This window comes from Equus asinus, chromosome 24 (genome assembly GCF_041296235.1).
Source record: "Equus asinus isolate D_3611 breed Donkey chromosome 24, EquAss-T2T_v2, whole genome shotgun sequence".
In the NCBI taxonomy this organism is placed as follows: Eukaryota; Metazoa; Chordata; class Mammalia; order Perissodactyla; family Equidae; genus Equus; species Equus asinus.
The window spans coordinates 59,938,027-59,959,458 of NC_091813.1; the positions used below are offsets into that span (position 1 = coordinate 59,938,027).

At 36.0% G+C, this 21,432-nt stretch overlaps 1 protein-coding gene across 6 annotated transcripts in view; it reads right to left on the reverse strand.

Annotated features, from left to right (window-relative positions):
* Nucleotides 1-21,432, reverse strand: part of ECHDC1 (ethylmalonyl-CoA decarboxylase 1) — a 67,032-nt gene that overhangs the window by 16,785 nt on the left and 28,815 nt on the right. For all 6 annotated transcript variants that reach the window (XM_070496443.1, XM_044757412.2, XM_044757413.2 and 3 more), the window contains 4 exons: nt 19,426-19,647; nt 18,315-18,457; nt 4,435-4,487; nt 2,809-2,889 (listed from right to left, as the gene is read on the reverse strand). In XM_070496443.1, coding sequence (XP_070352544.1) covers nt 2,809-2,889; nt 4,435-4,487; nt 18,315-18,457; nt 19,426-19,645 — 497 coding nt within the window. In that variant the 5' untranslated portion in view covers nt 19,646-19,647. The remainder of the gene's footprint in view (nt 1-2,808; nt 2,890-4,434; nt 4,488-18,314; nt 18,458-19,425; nt 19,648-21,432) is intronic.

The window sequence follows — 21,432 nt, forward strand, 5'->3', positions numbered from 1 at the left end:
AAAGGTAAAATGGGGTCATAAAAAAATAATCTAGGATGAGGCAGGAAAAGAGAGTAAGAAAGAACAGATGGGACAAATAGAAAACAATACCAAGATGGTAGAATAAACTCAATTATATCAATAACAACACTGAATATAAATGGTATAAAATTCCAATTAAAAGTCAGAGATTGTTAGACTGGATAAAAAGGCAAGACTCAAATATATATTTTGTACTAACTAGAATTGCCTTTGAAAAATACAACACAGGTTAAAATGAAAGGACAGAAAAAGATATACCACAATAATGTTAATCATAAGAAAGCTGGCATGATTGTATTTATCTCAGACAAAACAGATTCTTGACTGGATCCTGGACCAGAAAAAGGACATTAGTAGGATAATTTTAAAAATTTGAGGAGCCAGCACAGTGGCACAGTGGTTAAGTTCGCATGTTTTGCTTCAGCAGCCTGGGGTTCACCAGTTCAAATCCCAAGTGCGGACCTACGCACTGCTTGGCAAGCCATGCTGTGGCAGGCGTCCCACATAAAGTAGAGGAAGATGGGCACGGATGTGAGCTCAGGGTCAGTCTTCCTCAGCAAAAAGAGGAGGATTGGCAGCAGATGTTAGGTCAGGGCTAATCGTCCTCAAAAAAAAAATTAAACAATAAAACTTTGAATGAGGTCTGTAGACTATTTGAAAGTATTGTATTGATATTAATTTTTATAACTATACTGTGGTTATACACGATATTAACATTTGGGAAACTGAGTGAAAGGTATATTGGAGTTATCTGTATGATTTTTGCAAGTTTTTCATAAGTATGTAATTATTTCAAAATGAAAAGTCAAAAATGTTTTAAAAATTAAAAATTTCCGCTCTTCAAAAGACCCTAATAAAAAAAGGCAGAGAGAATACATTGACAGTACTTACATTTGACCAAGAACAACTATATATTTGGTGACATAAAAGGACTTCTATCCAGAATATATAATAATATATAGAATGCAAAGAAAGGCATACTACTGAGGAATTAAGCAAACCACTGATATATGGAATAAGACAAATTAATCTCAAAAACAAACTGTGATATATCTATACAATGAAACACTTCTCAACATTAAAAAGGAATGAAGTAGTGATACATGGTACAACACTGATGAATCTCAAGCTGGAAATAAGAGAGTACATACTATATGAATCTATGTATATAAAACTAAACCAAAACACAAACCTTATTTAGAATGAGAAAGTGGTCAGTGTTTGCCTTGGACTAGGGTGGGAAGAGACTGGGAAAGGGTACATGTAACATATGGGGGTGATGAAAACCTTCTACATCTTGACTGTGGAGGTGGTTACACAAGCATAGAATGTAAATTATACCTCAATGAGACTGATTTCAAAATTGTTAAAATGGAGGTTAGAAGAGATAAGTCTATGATTAATATACATCTTTTAGCATCCTTAATTATAGGTCTTCCTTTTCTTTTTGATGAGTGTTTTTTACATCATCATGACTATTTTCATACCATTTTGGTACAGTGGACAGATTACGAGTGTTAGCTTACATAATTTGAAAATCTGAACTATGAAAATTTGAGCCTACAGCACTACATGCCAGAGTGGAATGGCTTTCTCTTCAGTGTCTGAAAAGGAGAGTCAAAACTTTAAACACTGATAGTCTCCTCTTAGTGTATGCTCCAACATTTTCCTTTGCCAGGATCAAGTGTATAATGAATAGGAAAAAGGAGTGAGGCCACGGTTAGCCTTAGGGCTGAAAAACATTCCCAGTGAAACAAGAATTAATGAGTTTAAAGCCTGAACATTACCATACTGGCATTTCTGTAAAAGTAGTATAAGGTAATCCTAAGACTCTAATCAATATCATGTGTACACTCATGTGTACTTTAGGTTAAGAATTATGCTAAAACCTATATATTCATTAACTCGTTTAAATCTATCTACAACACTTAAGGGAGATTATTTCCATTTTATAGACAAAGAAATTGAGACTTAGACGAAACAGTTACTTGCTTAAAGTCAAATAGATAAAAGCAGCAAACGGGGAAAGAACCTAATTCTGACTCCAGTGCTTGGGCTCGTCTCCATTTTACCTCCAAGTATGCTATCTACTCTGCCTTTCGCATTATAAAGAGGCTCAAGTGTGCAAGTCTGTACAAAGAACACTGTATTGGTTCTCCTAGCTAAGCAAGTAGGTCCTAGGAATGGTACTGAGAAAGCACCTTCAAACATACATAAACTGTCAGATTCCACAAAATGTCCTTCCTATAAAGTACAGCTGTCCAACAGTAAAAAGAATTCTAGGGATTGAAGGGCTATTGGTCCCACATAACTTTCTCTAATTTTATTCCCTAATCAGCCCAAAGCCTCCACAAAGTTACTACATATCCGAGTAGAGTGAAGATATGAAATGGATCTCAGAAAACCTCTTTTTATTGGTAAGAGGACGACTACAGTAGTCTTTCTCCATTCTCTTTTTCTTTTCTTTCTCAGTTTTTTACTTTTCTTTATATATTTCTTTTGAATCTTAAAGTTTCATACGTTTCCTCGGCTTCCCTCTCCAGGGATTTTGCTAATATGGATTTGATTTATTCAAAATCATTTGGTTTTGTGAAACTTTTGAAATGTACAGTAATAAAGTAATGGTAGAATTATTATACTAGACTGAAATTATCTACTTTAATGACTGACAAAAATATTTGCTAATTGATTATCCTACTTAATACATAAAATATTGATATTAAGGCAAAAAAATTTGAGCATATATTAATTAAATACATGCAAGGAGTAATACAATTTTCATCCTACCTGAAATCACATGCCGTAGTAACTTCTGCTCCTCCACCCATTGCCCGACCTTGAACCAGTGCAACACTTACTAAAGGAAGTCTGTATATTGAAAGAAAGAGAAAAAACGAATGTGAGTATTTTTAATTTCAATATTAACTTACTCTTATTTTAAAAACTTAAGATGCAGTGGAAACAAAATTATTGAGCAGTATTTATAATAACAAACAAATCTTTAAGGACAATGGAACCTTTAGCCTGTGCCTCAAGAGGAGAAAAACAGTTTAATAATGAAGATATAATAATTCATAATAAATGCCATGTAATTTACCAAAATATCTCCCTGACTCATTATATATTTTTAAATAGTATCCATACTGTAACTTTCTCTCAAATAAATGGAGTTTCTGTATAATTTACAGCTCCTGGAACTTCTCAGTAGCTGGTAATTGGGAATAATTCAATGTGATATCATCTTAGTCCATTTTTATTGAGATGCGGATATGGATGGGAAAATTAAGGCTGTATCCAAAGGGAGGAAATGTGGTTCAGAAGACTGAGCTCCAAAACTGTGTTATTATGAAGGTTCCTATCAAAAATCTTTTCATTACTCACTAAAAATGATCCACAGACTAATCCTACATAAAGGAATGGTTCTGCGGTAAAAATCAATCTCTTCCCCTTTCCTGTCTGCAAGGACCCACTTTGCAGGAGTGTGTGAATATTCAAAGATATATCAAAAATGTTTTGAAAGTAAAGAATTTTCAGTAGGTTCCAACAAAAATGCAAAGCTGCAGAAATAAAGTAATTGAAAATTTCTTAACACACACTGCTTCCAAATAAAAAGAATTATTAAAAAAAAAACTTTTTTATGTTTACCTAAGAAAAAGTCAAATGTAGTAGGGAGGAGATGGTGACAAGAACTAAAACAATGAAAAAGCATTTTAGAATAGTAATGTTATGATTCCATTATTCTTTTTAGAGTCTCAGATACACAGAGCATAAAACTACAGTAATGTCCAATTAATTAGTATGCTAAATAAATATAAATTTCCTTAGTTTTTGTAATTTTTAAATTGTCAAGATTCAGAATATGGAAGTAGAAAGTTCATCAGCCCAACCAAGTCATAGTGTGTAACCCCAAATGCATAGTGATAGGCCAAGAAGAATTTTCTCCCTTTTCTTAAAACTTTCACCTAAGTGCAAAGAACCCATCTTCCTCAGAAAGATGTGAAAACCTCTCCAATCCAGAGTTCTTGATCTTTCCTCTGGACACAGACCACTTCACTATACATTCTAAGAATTTTGAATATTAGGTGATCTTTACATGTCATCTCTTGATCAGTGTCTTTATTCTGCTCCAATAGCAGTATTTAACTTTCCCATGTCTATCCCTAAATATAGGTAGCACTATAAGCTTTTAAGGAAAAAGGCCATGTCTTAAATTCTTTTTCTATACTTGTATAGACTTCTAGACACTAACATCTAATTAAATGACTATCCTTGATGGCACAAATAAATTTCCACATTAGAATAAATATAATTTGAAAATCAGCTATTATCTTTTTAACTGGTACAAAAAATAGAATAATGAAGAGCTATTTTTGGTATTTTAGAAATCAGATTTTAAAAAGAAAGATACATTACCTCATAAGTCTTGTTAAGGTGTTTTGCATGAACATACTTATGGCCACTCCATCCTTTAAATAAGAATATGCATAAACACAAAGATATAATGCAAATGTATTACATAAGAAATTTTAAAAAGATATTTCCAGGATTTAGAAAGTAATGAAACCAAAAATACACCTAATTTTTTTAGTAATGTTTTCATTTAAAACTCTCTGATAGTGTCCAAAATGCAAATGACGCAGTATTTGATTTTGTTGAGCTCCTGGGCTCCTTGAGCTCAGCTACGCACGAGGTATTAGCAAAGACTTAGGTGTGAGAGTTAGATCATATACCCTTACAACAGTGTGGAGTTCTACTCAGGGTAATTTGCTGGGAAGGGCACAAGATACACCCACCTATTATCCCAGACTGTAATCCCCTGAGAATATAAACATCTAAAAAACAAATTTATTAAAAGTAGTCTAAACTCATTGCCTCTTCTTTTTTCTTCACACGTTTTCTTCAACCTAGTGTAATCTGTTCTTCGCCCTTCTCTCAAAAGACTCCCCTTCAAAGGTTTCTAAAACCCTCCCATTATTCAAATTAAATGGCTTTTCTCCATCCTCCTCTTCCTCTCTCTCCATAACATGTGCTACCTTGCTTTGACCAGTTTCTTCATTTTAACATTCTGTTTGTTTCTAGCAACATCCTCCACTCCTGATTCTCTTCCTAGTTCTCTGACTGTTCTTTTCCAGTTTTCTTCTTTCTCTCTTCTTATTCAGCTAATGCTCTAAATGCAGGTATTCTCAAAAGTCCAATCCATGATTCTCTTTCTTATCTTTATCAATTTCATTCTTGGAAGTCTCGTTCATTATTACCCTTGCTTCCACTACTGTTTTCATGTAGAGTTCCAAAACCTATGAGAAATTTCCACTTTCTGCCAACACTTCAAACTCAGCATGGCAAAACTAACTGGGAGTGAAACAGGTGAGTTTGAATCCCAGTGTTATCACTTACCAATAACATGAAATTGAGCAAGTCATAACTATGAACCTCAGTTCCTCATCCACAAGGAATGAGGAATAAAAAAATACCTGTTTTATTTGATTTACAGGATGGTTGGAAAGATGAAAATGAATCTAGACACTGTGAAAAATCACATAAATGTAAGCAAGTTCTGAGTTAGTGGAAAAAGGTCTTCTGGTCAACAAGGCTTAGAAATTGGTATTTCTTTGATTTCACAATTCTCCTACACTCGATTAGTTACCAAGTACGTTCCCCCAATTCTTCCTTTGAAATTTTTCCAATATAAATCCCTTCTTTTTCTATTTTCACTACCATTCCTCTAGTTCACACTTTGTCACTCATGCTTAGATTATTACAACAGCCTTGCTTCCTAACTCTCTGTATTTAATTTCTTTTTCCTCTTTAATATATCTTGCATCCTGCTGTCTGATAAACCTTCCTATAGGATGATGATTTTTATCACCAATAAAATAAAGTCTAAATTCCTTGGGAAGGCCTGATCCCACTTGATCCCAAACTATTTTATCAACTCTATTGACTACCATAACCCTCATCCAAGCATCCTAACTTCAGCCACATTAATTTGTCATTCCTCCAACATGTTACACTTATTGTTCCTGTGTCTTTGCTCACATCATTCCCACTATCTGGAATAACCCGTCCTTGTCTCCACCTATTTCAAGAAATGCCAAGATCAAATAATATTTTTCCATCTGGATTTTCTATATCCCATAGTAATAGTTTTCTCCTTTGTGTTTCCATGGTGTTTTTATTTTTGTAACTTATCAACAGTACTTATAGACTGTCTTGCATGCATTGTGTTTGGATTCATTATTAGACACATTATTTATACAGGATAGGGACTAGGGAACCTCATAAGTGGAATGTGGTCTCAGTTCTTAGTCCCCAAAAATCTTATGAGAGATACAGAAATGCAACATGTATGAAGGTATTGCATAGTAAGTATTTTAAGAAATGCCTGAACAAACTGGGAATAGCACCAAATAAGAAACAATTCATTTCAATTGGGTTGGAGTAGTTGGGAAGGGTTTATAGAAGAGAAGGGGAGAGGGCATTTGCTAGGCCTAGACCATAAGTTTCTTGAGGTTGATGGTACATCCTCTTTATCCTCAGAAGCTAGTACAATGTTCTGCATATAGTATGTGCTGGTTGAAGTTAACTGAATCAGATGAATTTCAGATGGAGAACTACATTGATTTATAAAATAAATGCAGTCAGTGAAAGGTAAAAACCAACATGGTACAAATTTCCTAATCAAAAGCCTTATCAGGGGCAAGCCTGGTGGCACAGTGGTTAAGTTTGCACGCTCCATTTCAGTGGCCCATGGTTCACAGGATCAGATCCTGGGCATGGACCTACACAGAGCTCATCAAGCCATGCTGTGGTGGCATCCCACATAGAAGAACAGGAAGGACTGAGAACTAGAATATACAACTATATACTGGGGCTTTTGGGAGGAAAAAAAAAAAGAGGAAGATTGGCAACAGATGTTAGTTCAGGGCCAATCTTCCTCACCAGAAAAGCCTTTATCAGGAAGGTCAGTCTATATTACAAAGTGATAAGAAAATTAATACAAGCACAAAGAGCTAAAAGTCTTTAAAAGTAGACTGATTTATAGTCTATTTAAAACCTGGCCAATAGAACTGGTTAAATTATCTCAATAAAGTCATTTTAATAGGTCTATTTTCTATTACTAGATTTAGAGTACTTGAAATTCTGATGGAAATATCTAAAATTGGTAGTAATGATGGTGATGCAGGTATTAGCCTGTGTTCTCTTACAATTTCCAATGAAGGGATAAAGGTCACACTAAAAGAGGTTTAAAAGCAGCCTAGAATAATGGTTAACAGCACAGACTCTAGAGGCTAACTGCCTAGTTTTGAATCTGGGCTCTATCCATTGACTAGCCCATTTGACTTTGGGCAAGATACTTCCCTCTCTATGCCTCAGGATCTTCACATGTAAAATGGTGCTAATAATAGTACCTACCTCAGTAGGGGAGTTAGTAATGATTAAATAACTTATGACAGGTAAAGAGCTTAGAAGAGGGCCTGGGCATACAGGAGAACAAAAATGTTATCTAACTTGTTATTGTTAACATCAGTGACAGCACTGGCAATCACATAACAAGTATGTCTTGGCCTTAAGTGTACCATAAAGTAGAGATCACATTGTGCTAGCCAACATGACCTAAGGAGAAGAAAGATTTAATTTATTACATTTGTCCCCCAAAGCCAGTGAGCCAACAATGGTTATACTCTCAGGCCTCTTACTGGGCTGAAGGAAGAAAATAAGTCAATTAGATAAACTCCTACCTGTGATAGAATGAGTTGAGGGAAAGGGACCAATGAAAAGCTGGACCTGCTCTGACAGCTAAAAGCTGGAAGCTAGGAAGTACTTAAAAAAAAAAAAAGGTTTTGAGAGCTGTTGCAGATGGTGATATTTTCGTCCAATCTGGATGATACTCTGACACCCAACCCTACTCCTCCAGCTCTTCCCAGTATAACAAAGATGAGAAGCACAATATTCAGCCTAAGTGCCAAAAGAACTATTAACAACATATTTCCTCTAAGCCTCATGTATCCTGAGTGGAAAAATGCCCAGCTTGTAAAATATCTTATCCTAGAACATAAGTGAGCTCTCTGTTTCCCTAAGTGCTTGTTGTATGGATTTATTACTTTGCTCAAATTACATGGAAGGGTTTAGAGAAAATTAAAATAGCTTATTTATAAATTATTGACTAAAATGGAACTGTACAAGAGTAGTAGCAAAAGCAAAGAAGTGAGACAAGAACTTTGAGGTCACTGTAGAAATTTAAGCAACACAGAAAACAGGGTCAATAGATTGGCAGAAAAGTAACAAGGAAGGTCAGGAGGCAAAGGAGGATGTTATCTTCAAGCTATCAGATAAAGAGTATAAGGGTTTCTAAATGTCAGACTTTTCCTTGAGGCGTTATGCCTATTCATTGTAGAATAAGCAGGTTTTTATTTCCCTATGTCTTGAAGCTTATTCTTAGATTTTGCGTCTGAAAAAAGACTTTTTGCAGTCTACAGAACATCTGTGGCATCAAATCCAAATCTTATAACTGGGTTAATACTTACATTAGATTTTTTCCTATTTTGTTCTTTTTTCTGTCCCATAACCTTGCAGGGCTAATGCTTGTGTTATGCTAATCCATCTCCCTGCCTGACCTTCACAACCAAGGACTGCCTAATAGGGAGCTCTCTTACTGCTCATTAAACAAAGAATACCAAAATGAAACCAACTTCTTGAGAGACCAGGTAGATTAAAAAAAAAAAGTGGAATGATAAATATAATCAAATATTGATGGTTGTTGACGCTCTTATGAGTACATGAGGGTTTCATTGTATTAGCCACTCTACTTTTGTTTATATTTGGTAATTTTCATTAATAAAATATCTTAAAATTTTGAAAAAATACAAGGGCAAAAACATCAACATAAATATCTTTTTTAAACAAAATCAATTTAATAATCTCTTTCAAGTATCTTATTATAATTAGCAGGGAATGTAATCCAATTACTAAAATCATTATCTATTCTAGTTATCTCATCATCCTCAGAAAAGCAAATTCACCAAATAAGCAGACACTAGTGAGGCATCTGCAACCACAAAGAGTAACTATATTAGATAAGAAAAGCCTCATTGAGAGAAAGGCTCTTTATAACTTGAAGTCACGTTAAGGGTCTCACAGTATCTCAGCTGTGATGGGCAGATGCATTCACACCTGCAGCTGCAACTCAAACAGGTATGAAGCTCAGAAGACTTGAGCCCACTTGTTAAATCTCAGTTTTACACATACAGTAGTCCCCCCTCATCTGTGGTTTTGTTTTCCGTGGAACCATAGTTCAAAAATATTAAATGGAAAATTCCAGAAATAAACAATTATGGAAGTTTTTAAATCACCTCCTGTTCTGAGTAGCAGGATAAAATCTTGAACAATTGTGATCCATCTGCTCAGAACATGAATCATTCTTTCGGCCAGTGTATTCATGCTGTATATGCTACCTGCCCATTAGTCACTTAGTAACCATCTTGGTTATCAGTATATTGTTACAGTATATATACTGTTATAACTGTTATAATCATTCTATTTTATTATTAGTTACTGTTGTTAACCACATACTGTGCCTAGTTTATAAATTAAACTTTATCAAAGATATGTATGTTTAAGAAAAAACAGAGTATATATAGGGTTCCATATTCAGTACTATTCAGGTATCCCCTGGGAGTCTTAGAACATCTCCCCAGTGAATAAGAGGGGACTACTGTATTTAACAGTTATTTCTCAGGCATATAAAAATATAGACAGTATGAGAAATGGTAATAGTTATCAGGAACTTTATAGTTTTTGTTAATTTTAAAATCAACATGTGACAAAGTACTTTATACATATTACTATGTTTCTTAATATTATCCACAAAGAGAATTTTACTCAAATTGCTTATTTCAATGCTATAAATTTTTTATACTAGGACTAGGGAAATTTCATAAATGTAGAACAAAGGATCCATCTACCTAGGAAAATGCTTTAAGTAAAATAAGTTATTTTAAGTACCAATCTGGGTTCTAAGCATACACATTGCAGAGCTGAATCATAATTCCAGATTTTCTTTTGTTGAGGAAGATTAGCCCTGAGCTAACATCTGCTGCCAATCCTCCTCTTTTTGCTGAGGAAGACTGGCCTTGAGCTAACATCGTGCCCATCTTCCTCTACTTTATATGTGGGATGCCTGCCACAGCATGGCTTGACAAGTGGTGCATATGTCTCCACCCAGGATCCAAACTGCCAAACCCCGGGCCACCAAGGCAGTGCCCCGCTTCAGTGTACCCGGGCACCTTCAGTTCCCCGGGCACCATGCCACCGGGGTGGCCCCATAATTCCAGATTTTCTTGATGAGACTGGCAGAAGTGTACAACTGTAAGTGATGGGCACCTGCAATGCTATTTAAGCACTGGGGCCACATGATCCTAGTTCTCAGCTGTTGATCAAAAGTCAATCTTATTTTACCGCAGGCATTCAAAAGAGATTACACAGACAACGTCTATACTAAAAAGAATAAACTTCATTAAGTGATCCCTTATCTGAAGTCTGAATAAAAACTACATATGCATTCCTACATGACTTACATCAGACTCGCAATATATACACGAAACAATTAGCATGTTTCCACTTTTAGCTTCTACATATATAGGAAAAAAAAATCCTGCATGATGTAAAAAGACAGAAACAACTTTCCAACAAGAGGAAAACAAAATAACCTTGGACCTTTTTAGGGATGTTTTCCTACCTGACTTATATCAGACCCACAATAATCTACTATATCATTCTATCTTTACAGTGACTTTTGTGAGCAAAATGAGGTGCCTAGTAACCCAATCATTCGAGAGATAGAAAGTTATAATCAAGCGACTTGCAGGTCATATAATTGTTAGTAAAGCTTGGGCAGGAATCCATAGATATTCCAACATCCATCTTAACACTCTAACCATTCAGATGCATTACAAACTTAAGTCTAGTAGTGCCACAAATTATGGATGATTTCATGAATAATAATATTTATCAATATCAAGATCTTTGAAATAAAAATAACAGCTACCTTTTTCAGACACCAAGCTAGTAGGCACTTTATATACATTATTTTGAATCCTCACAAGAGCTCTGTGAAATATATAATTCTCACTTATAGATTAGAAAAATAAGACACAGAAAAATTAACTAATTTGTCCAATCACTTAGCCAGAAAGAAGTGAAACCAGCATTCAAATCTAAGTCTATCCAAATTACCAAAAGAGAGCTCTTTTGGAGTGACATCAGAATCATGGCAGAGTGACTTTTCCCAGCAATCTATCCCCTCCAACATACAAAGACAAGGACATTCATACTCCAAGAGTGGACATCCAAACGCAACATAAAAAACGTCAGAGAGACCCACGCAGCCATATGATGGAGGGCGGAGAGGCTAGAGCCCTCCTTGGGGGAAGTGGAACAGGGTAAGACAAACTTCACTATCCCCCTAAAGACTGCCATCTGGGACCACGGGAAGCCTCCAAGAGGGAAGGAACAGGGGAGAGGCTGTTCATTCACAGGAACGTGAAGGACCCCCAAAATCGATTGCAGCCTTGAGGGAAGCCCTCTAATGGGGCAAAAGCTTTTGCGAGGGGTGACCTTATCAAGCCAACACCCCAGGAGAGCACAGAGTGAGAGCAGAGGGAGAAATCCATGAGAGCATGCAGGAGAAAACACCCCTCCCCCCACCTGCTCAGCACAGCTCCAGCCCCTGGGATCTCGGCTGAAGGCAGAGAGCTCAGAATATGTGGCTCTTTACCTCTACCCGGTGGCGATAGGTGGTAACTGTTACCAAATAACACTAGGATGCAAAAAAACAGAGCCACTCCCTCTAGCAATATCAAACATTATATTAGATCTCCAGGTCAGAGAGAAAATGACAAGTACCCGAAATCAGTCCTGAGGATGCAGAACTACGTAATCTAAATGACAAAGAATTCAAAATAGCTATCATCAAAAAACTCAATGAGGTAAAAGAGAATGTAGAGAAACAATTCAATGAGTTCAGGTGCTACTTCATGAAACAGACTGAAACTATAAAGAAGAATCAATCAGAAATATTAGAGATGAAAGACACAACGGAAGAAATAAAACAAAATATGGATTCCCTGAATGCTCGAGCAGACACCACAGAGGAGCATATCAGCATAATTGAAGATAGACATGTTGAAATCCTCCAGATAGAGGAGGAGAGACAATTAATAACACTAAAAAGAAATGAAGAAAGTCTTTCAGAAATATCTGACTCAATTAGGAAATGCAACATAAGAATTATAGGTATTCAAGAAGGAAAAGAGGGGATGCAGTAGAAACCGTGTTCAAAGAAATAATAGCAGAGAACTTCCCAAACCTAGGGAAGATGGAACTCCATGTGAAAGGGGCTGCCAGATATCCTAAACATGTCAATGTAAAAAGACCTACCACGAGGCATATAGTAGTGAAACTCGCAAAAGTGAATGACAAAGAAAGAATACCAAGGGCAGCAAGGCAAAAGAAAATAACCTACAAAGGAACCTCTTTCAGGCTTTCAGTGGATTTCTCTGCAGAAACCTCACAGGCTAGGAGAGACTGGAATGACATCCAAATCTTTGAAGGACAAATACTTTCAGCCAAGAATACCCTACCCAGTGAAAATATCCTTCACATATGATGGAGAAATAAAAACTTTCCCAAACATAAGCTAAGAGAGTTCATAGCCACGAGACCGCCCCCCGCCCCCACAAGAAATCCTCAAGAAGGCTCTCATACCTGTAACTCTGTGTTACAAAGCACAGAGTAAAGAGATAAATAGGTAGACAGAATCAGAGCAGGACAGCAAATACTCAAGTATATCATTAAAGACAAAGGGAAAGAAAACACCAAAAACAAAGATAATCATCATGTTAACCACAAACTCACAACACAAGATGGAATAAGATGTGAAAAAAACAGCTTAGAAGGGAAAGAGGAAAGGGACTGAATCAGTTTAGTCTAAGAAAATAGGCCATCAAAAAAGGGACTATCTTAGCCACGAGATTTTGAATACAAACCTCAGGGTAACCACTAAATGAAAAAGCAGAGCAGAGACACAAACAATAAATGAGAAAACAAACAAACACAACATAAAAAACTACATAACTTGATTGGTAGACCAAAATACAGAGGACGAGAAACAAAGGAAATCCAGGAGAACCAGAAAATGAGTGATAAAAGGGCAGCATTAAGCCTTCACATATCGATAATCACCCTAAACTTTAATGGATTGAATTTTTCAATAAAAAGACACACAGTGGCGATATGGATTAAAGAACAAGACCCAACAATATGCTGCCTCCAGAAAACATATTTCAGCTGCAATGAGAAACACAGGCTCAGAGTGAAGGGACAGAAGATGATACTCCAAGCTAATGGCAAACAAAAGAAAGCAGGTATTGCAATCGTTATATCAGACAAAGTAGACTTCAAGATAAGACAGGTAAAGAGAGACAAAGAGGGGCAGTATATAATGATCAAAGGGACATTCCATCAAGAAGAAATAACACATAAATATCTATGCACCCAACACAGAAGCACCTAAGTATATAAAGCAACTGTCAACAAGCCTAAAAGAAGACGTTAATAATAACACTATAATAGCAGGGGAACTCAACACTCCATTCACATCAATGGATAGATCATCCAGACAGAAAATCAACAAGGAAACAGTGGAATTAAATGAAAAGCTAGACCAGTTGGACTTAGAAATATATACAACATTCCATCCAAAACAGCAGAATACACATTCTTCTCAAGTGTGCATGGAACATTCTCAAGGATAGACCATACGTTGGGAAACAAGGCAAGCCTCAACAAATTTAAGAAGGTTGAAATAACAACAGGCATCTTTTCCAATCACAATGCTATAAAGCTAGAAATTAATTACAAGAGAAAAGCTGAGAAAGGGACAAAGACGTGGAGACTTAACAACATGCTATTGAACAAGCAATGGATCACTGAAGAAATTAAAGGAGAAATCAAAAAATATCTGGAGACAAATGAAAATGAAAACATACCATACCAACTCATCTCGGATGCAGCAAAAGCGGTAGTAAGAGGGGAATTCATCACAATACAGGCTCAACTTCACAAACAAGAAAAATCCCAAATAAGCAATCTCAAACTACACCTAACTGAATTAGAAAAAGAAGAACAAACAAAGCCCAAAGTCAGCAAAAGAAGAGAAGTAATAAAACTCAGAGCAGAAATAAATGCCACTGAAACAAAAAAGGCAGTAGAAAGGATCAATGAAACAAAGAGCTGGTTCTTTGAGAAGATAAAATTGACAAAACCCTAGCCAGACTTACAAAGAAAAAAAGAGAGAAAGCTCAGATAAATAAAATTAGAAATGAAAGAGGAGAAATAGCAAGGAAAACTACAGAAATACCATGGATTATAAGAGAACACTATGAAAAACTATATGCCAATAAAATGGACAATCTATAGGAAATGGATAAATTCTTAGACTCTTACAACCTCCCAAAGCTGAATCAAGAAGAAATAGAGAATCTGAATAGACCAATCACAAGTACAGAGATTGAAACAGTAATCAAAAGTATCCCAAAGAATAAAAGCTGAGGACCACACGGGTTCCCTGGGGAATTCTACCAAACTTTCAGAGAGGATTTAATACCTATCCTTCTCAAGCTACTCCAAAGAATTAGGGAAGATGGCATGCTTCCTAACACATTCTATGAGGACATCACTCTGATACGAAAGCCTGACAAGGACAAGACGAAAAAGGAAAACTACAGGCCAATATTGTTGATGAACATAGATGCAAAAACCCTCAACAAAATATTGGCACCCCCAATTCAGCAATACATCAAAAAGATCATCCATCTTGATCAAGTGGGATTTATACCAGGGACACGGGGATGGTTCAACATCCACAAATCAATCAACGTGATACACCACATTAATAAAATGAGGAATAAAAACCACATGATCATCTCAATTGTTGCAGAGAAAGCATTTGACAAGATCCAACAGCCATTTATAATAAAAACTCTTAACAAAATGGGGATATAAGGAAATTATCTCAACATACTAAAGGCCATATATGACAAACCCACAGCCAACATCATAGTCAATGGGGAAAAACTGAAAGCCATCTTTCTGAGAACAGGAACAAGACAAGGATGCCCACTGTCACTACTCTTATTCAACAAAGTACTGGAGGTTTTGGCCAGAGCAATTAGGCAAGAGAAAGGAATAAAGGGAATCCAAATAGGGAGTGAAGAAGTGAAACTCTCACTGTTTGCAGACGACATGATCTTATATGTAGAAAACCTAAAGAATCCATTGGAAAACTATTAGAAATAATTAACAATTACAGTAAAGTAAAAATCAACTTACAAAAATCAGTTGTATTGCTGTACTCTAATAACGAACTTACAGAAAGAGAACTCAAGAATACAACTCCACTTACAATCGTAACTAAAAGAACAGAGTAGCTAGGAATAAATTTAACCAAGGAGGTGATGGCTTTATACAATGAAAACTGTAAGACATTATTGAAAGAGATAATGACATAAAGAGATGGAAAGAGATTCCATGCACATGGTTTGGAAGAGTAAACATAGTTAAAATGCCCATACTACCCAAAGCAATGTACAGATTCAATGTCATCCTGATCAGAATCCCAATGACATTCTTCACAGAAATAGAGCAAAGACCCTGAATTGCTAAAGCAATCCTGAGAAAAAAGAACAAAGCTGGAGGCATCACAATCCCTGACTTCAAAACGTACTACAAAGCCACAGTGATCAAAACAGCATGGTATTGGTACAAAAACAGACACACAGAGCAATGGAACAGAACTTAAAGCCCAGAAATAAAACCACACATATACAGACAGCTAATCTTTGACAAAGGTGCCAAGACCATACAATGGAGAAAAAAATAGTCTCTTCAATAAATGGTGTTGGGAAATCTGGACAGCCACATGCGAAAGAATGAAAGTAGATGATTGTCTCATGCCATACACAAAAATAAACTCAAAATGGATCCAAGACTTGAAGATAAGTCCTGAAACCATAAAATTCCTGGAAGATAGTTTAGGCAGTACACTCTTTCACAACAAACTTAAAAGGATCTTTTTGAACACCATGTCCTCTTAGACAAGGGAAACAAAAGAAAAAATAAACAAGTGGGACTTCATCAGACTAAAGAGATTCTGCAAGCCAAAAGAAACCAGGATCAAAACCAAAAGACAACCCACCAATTGGGAGAAAATTTTTGCAAATCATATATCCAAGAAGGGGTTAATCTCCTTAATATATAAGCAACTCACACAACTGAACAACAAAAAAACAAACAGCCCGATCAAAAAATGGGCAGAAGATAGGAACAGACATTTTTCCAAAGATATAGATGGCTAATAAACATACGAAAAGATGTTCAACATCACTAACCATCAGGGAAACGCAAATCAAAACTACATTAAGATACCACCTTACACCTGTTAAAATGGCTATAATCACTAAGACTAAAAATAACAAATGTTGGAGAGGGTGTGGAGAAAAGGGAACCCTCATACACTGCTAGTGGGAATGCAAACTGGTGCAGCCACTATGGAAAACAGTAGAGAGATTCCTCAAAAAACTAAAAATAGAACTACCATATGACTCAGCTATACCACTACTGGGTATCTACCCAAACAACTTGAAATCAACAATCTAAAGTAACATATGCACCTCTGTGTTCACTGCAGCACTATCCACAATAGCCAAGACATGGAAACAATCCAAGTGCCCATCAACCAATGATTGGATAAGGAAGATGTGGTTATATATATATATATATATATATATATACACACACAAGGGAATACTACTCAGCCATAAAAAAGACAAAATCATCCCATTTGCAACAACATGGATTGACCTGGAGGGTATTATGCTAAGTAAAATAAGCCAGACTGAGAAAGACAAACACCAGATGATTTCACTTATATGTGGAATATAAACAAGCACATGGACAAAGAAAACAGTTCAGTGGTTACCAGGGGAAGGGGGGTGGGGGTGGATACCACAGGTGAAGCGGACCACTTATGTGGTGTCAGACAAGCAATAATGTACAACTGAAATTTCACAATGATGTAAACTATTTTGAACTCAAATAAACAAAAGAGAGAGAGAGCTCTTTCCTCACATATTTATGCAAATAGAGATCATATACTACATAGAGTGGTATGAGAGTTGTGGAAACCTTTAAAACATTACCTACATACAGCCCACATCCATAATTAAATGGCAACAAATACTTACATTTTTTCCTTTTTCATTTCTCTTGCTTTTTTTTTTTTTTTTATCTAGGGGATGTGGGTGGAGGGCTGAATTCAAGAATGAACAGGCTTCTTGGAGGACTGATAAGGGAAGATGGTTAGGATTCTTTTTCTATCAGGGTATTCCAAAGGCAAATTTTTAAACTGTTACCATTTGTTGAGTCTACTATGTGCCAAAGCTATGCTAGGTAATTAATATATATACCTGAAGAGGTTCAGAGTGAGCCTTCCCAAAATGTACCACTTTGGCATGTGGACTATTTTGAGCTGAAGGCAATCAAGACCCAGCAGACTCAAGAAAAACTTTTACCTCTCCCCTAAACCTAAAAGAATTTAGATGCGGACCTGTTCCAGAAAGCAAGCTACTACCAGAAATGACTTATCTGAATGACCTATCTGTACAGCAGGACAAACATCTAATTACCAAACATCTGCTCTTCTTATTGTCCTGAGAGGCCCCAGGCCCCCATCCCATTCCTTAGCTCAGGATAGCATACAAACCTCAATTGCCTGACTTGTCCTTGGGTCTTATGTTCTTATGGGGCCCCCATACATATGTAATTAAATTTTTTTTTCTTACGTTAATCTGTCTTATGTCAATCTGATTATTAAAACAGCCAAGGAACCTAGAAGGGAAGAGAGGAAAATTTTTCCTCTCCTACATACCTCACGTAAAGTTCCTTATCATGAGATGCTAAGGGGCTTCCACTTAAAAGAATTCAAACTCTTGCTGGTTTTAATAACGGACTTTGGTTACTGCTCATCTTCCTGTCCTTCCTTTTTTTTTCCCTCCAGTACTTCATACCATTGCAACCTAATCCTTAATTTACGAAGCAAAACAAAAACTCTGATCCTTGAAAAGCTATTAGAGTAGCTGTCATCATAATAACCACATAAGTAAAATATAATAATCTCAGCCGTAGATGTCTGATAAACATGCAGAACCTAGTGCCTAATTAATTCATACAATACTTGCCTCTGGAGTTCCTAGTGCTTTCACAGCATTCAGATCAGATCCTGAGGAGAAAGTACTTTTTGCCCCACGGACAATGAGACCTTTCCCCTCTGTCCAACTTTCCAGTTCAATCACTCTTTCCAGAAGTTGTAGCATCATAACACCTGCCAGAGAGGGGAAGGGATTCACAAACACATAAAATATTGGAAAAAAGAGAAATAATTTAGAAACCATCAGGCATCAAACAGAACTCTTAGGTCATGCATTTTACAAATATATACTGAATGTCTATCAAACGCCTGTTGTGTTGGTACTATGGCACATACACAAAAGAAGTATACATGACAGCCCCCGCTTTAAAAGTTTACAATTTGTTAGTGATCTCTCTCTACCTATCCATCTTAATTAAGAAATCACACAAAAATATGGTTCGGCAGAAAAATGAGAATATATCATACATGTCCTAGGGATAGGAAGATTAGAATGAATAATATGGGATATGGTGGTATGAAAAAATTATTCCTTAGGGTAAAAATGAAATACAGACCTGACTTTACAGCAGTACACATTAAGTGTCAAGTTGACAAGCTCAACAAGAGTTATAAAGTAAACAGTTCATAACAAGAGTTATGCCTACGTTCCTAACTCAAATATAGTATTGCCTACCAGAAGACTGATTATTGGAATTACATGGTTAATGTATTAATGACAGTCGTATTTCAATTCACAGAAAAAAAATTTAAGCTAAATAATTTTCATTTATAGGCTTTTCTTCTTCATTTTTAAAAATCTTTGAAATGTCCCCCCACTTGTCTCCCAGTGACATTAGCTGAACGCAAATCAAGTTATTAAGCAGTTAATAAATTTCAATGAAAAATATTATCAAGATTAATTTGACATTATCTTTTTATCAACACCTGTATTCATGGGTTTTTAAAAAACATTAAACTATCCACAAATAGTAAGAAATGTTCCTGCTTCACGGGATAGTTTTGTTTTCGTGTGTGTATGTGTGTTCTACAAAGAGTACCATGACTTCCACAAATTTTATCACAAGAGTAAAGATAAAAATCATATGTTAGCAGGTTAGATTTAGGTTATTCTTTAACTAGCAAAAGAAACATCTCTATACCTGAGAAGGCATTCATTTTACTTGGATTGTTCAGAGTAAGAATGCCAATGCCACTGTCTTCCCTCTGAAGGTCAACAGATCCACCGGGAAACTGCTGAAGCTTTTTTTTAACAACTTCTTCATGGAAGCCATGAGATGTATTATAAAGTGACACTCCGGTTTTATGCAGCAATTTTGTTCTTATAGACATAGACGATGTCTTCAAAAGACTTCTTGCCATTTCTGGAAAAGAGAGATAAGTATGCAGTAGTACAGATGAACAAACATGTTTCTAATATTATATGTTAATGGGCTTTAGTGAAAGATGTTTCTGTTTAATTGGGAGTACTTTCCCATTTCTGAAAGCACTCTTTAAGGAGAAGATTAGTATGAAATTCCTTCCTCTTTCTGCCCCTCTCAAACCAAATAATTCACAAAGTATACCATTTCAGTATATCATGGAGAGATGATCACATAGGTACAGTGCATTTACTGGGATCCAACACACTAGAAGGTTTAGAAAAATGTCGCTGTTCTGTATTTAGCACCCTCTCCTGCCTCCAGGTAGTCTTTCTCGTGACAGTAGTTATTCCTCCAACTCTTTTAACTTTTCCAAAACCTAAGAATAAATTCAGTCAAAAAGTCCCCTTGGAAACAGTCTCAATGCAGAAATGCTACAGGAGTAATCCCACACTCTAACAGAAATTTTATTCTTGGTATCCTTACCTCATGCAATGCTTTTATAGAAAAAGCTAGAAGGGGTCTGGAGGAAAATGGGGAAAGAAACAGGAATGTGTATGTGAGGTTTCTGTGTTCCCTGGGATGTGTCACTCTTCTCTTCTCACTCCTGGGTAATCTCATCTCTGCCCATAGGCTTTTCCGCTCTATGTAAGCATTTTTGTTAATGTAACATAATGTATGTTAAAACATACATTCAGAAAAGTATACAAATCATACATTGCAGCTCAATGAATTTTCACAAAGGGAACACATTCAAGTAAATAGCACCCAGATCAAGAAACAGAACACGAACCTCATAAAGTCCACTGTGTCACCTTTGGTCATGATTCCAAATAAGGAAAGCAACTATTTTGACTTCTGAAACCCAAGATTAGTTTGCTAGCTTTTGAACTTTACATAAATTGAGTCATACAGTATCTTTTCTTCTGTGTCTGGTTTCAACTATGTTTCTGACATCCAATACTGTTATTATGCGTAATTCGAGTCTAAATAGTCCATTCTTCTCATTGTTGTATTTTATTATATGAATATACCACAATTTACCTATTCTAATGCAAACGGATATTTGGGTTGTTTCCAGTTTTGGGCATTACAAATAGAGTTGCTGCAAACATTTTAGTATGTGTCTTTTGGCTCAATATCTATGCATTTCTGTTGGCTATATATCTAGAAATCAAATTACTGGGTTGGGCAGCAACCAGCTTATACTGATTGTTACACATTGAAGACTTTTGAAAGTTGGGTTTTTAAACCACTGATAGCTTGAAATTGACCACGGTGGGAGTATCAGCAACTCTACATACCAATCTCTTTCTCTCTCACACACACACACAAACACACACACACCAAGCCAGTTTCCCAGTACACCAATGGTCATAATAATTGCATCTGTTCATTTGTTCAACTTTAAAAGATACCGCCAAAGAGTTTTCCAAAACAGTTGTACAAATATAAATGGGTACTTCCACAGCTAGTGAATGTTCCAGTTCCTCCACAACCTTATTATCACTTGCTAATGTCTTTCCTTTTTCTTTCCATTTTAGGCTTCTAGAGAGTGGTATGTCATTGTGGTTTCACTTTACATTCCTATGATGTCTAATGAAGTCACTCCATTTTCATATACTTATCATTTGCATTTCATCTTCTGTAAAGTGACTGTTTAAGCTTTATGCCCTTTTTTTTCCTATTCGCCTTTTTATTATTGACTTGTTAGAATTTTTGTTTGCCTACAGCTTTTACTAAAACCCACAAGACACCAAATCCCACATTTCCATCTCCAGTTGAGAC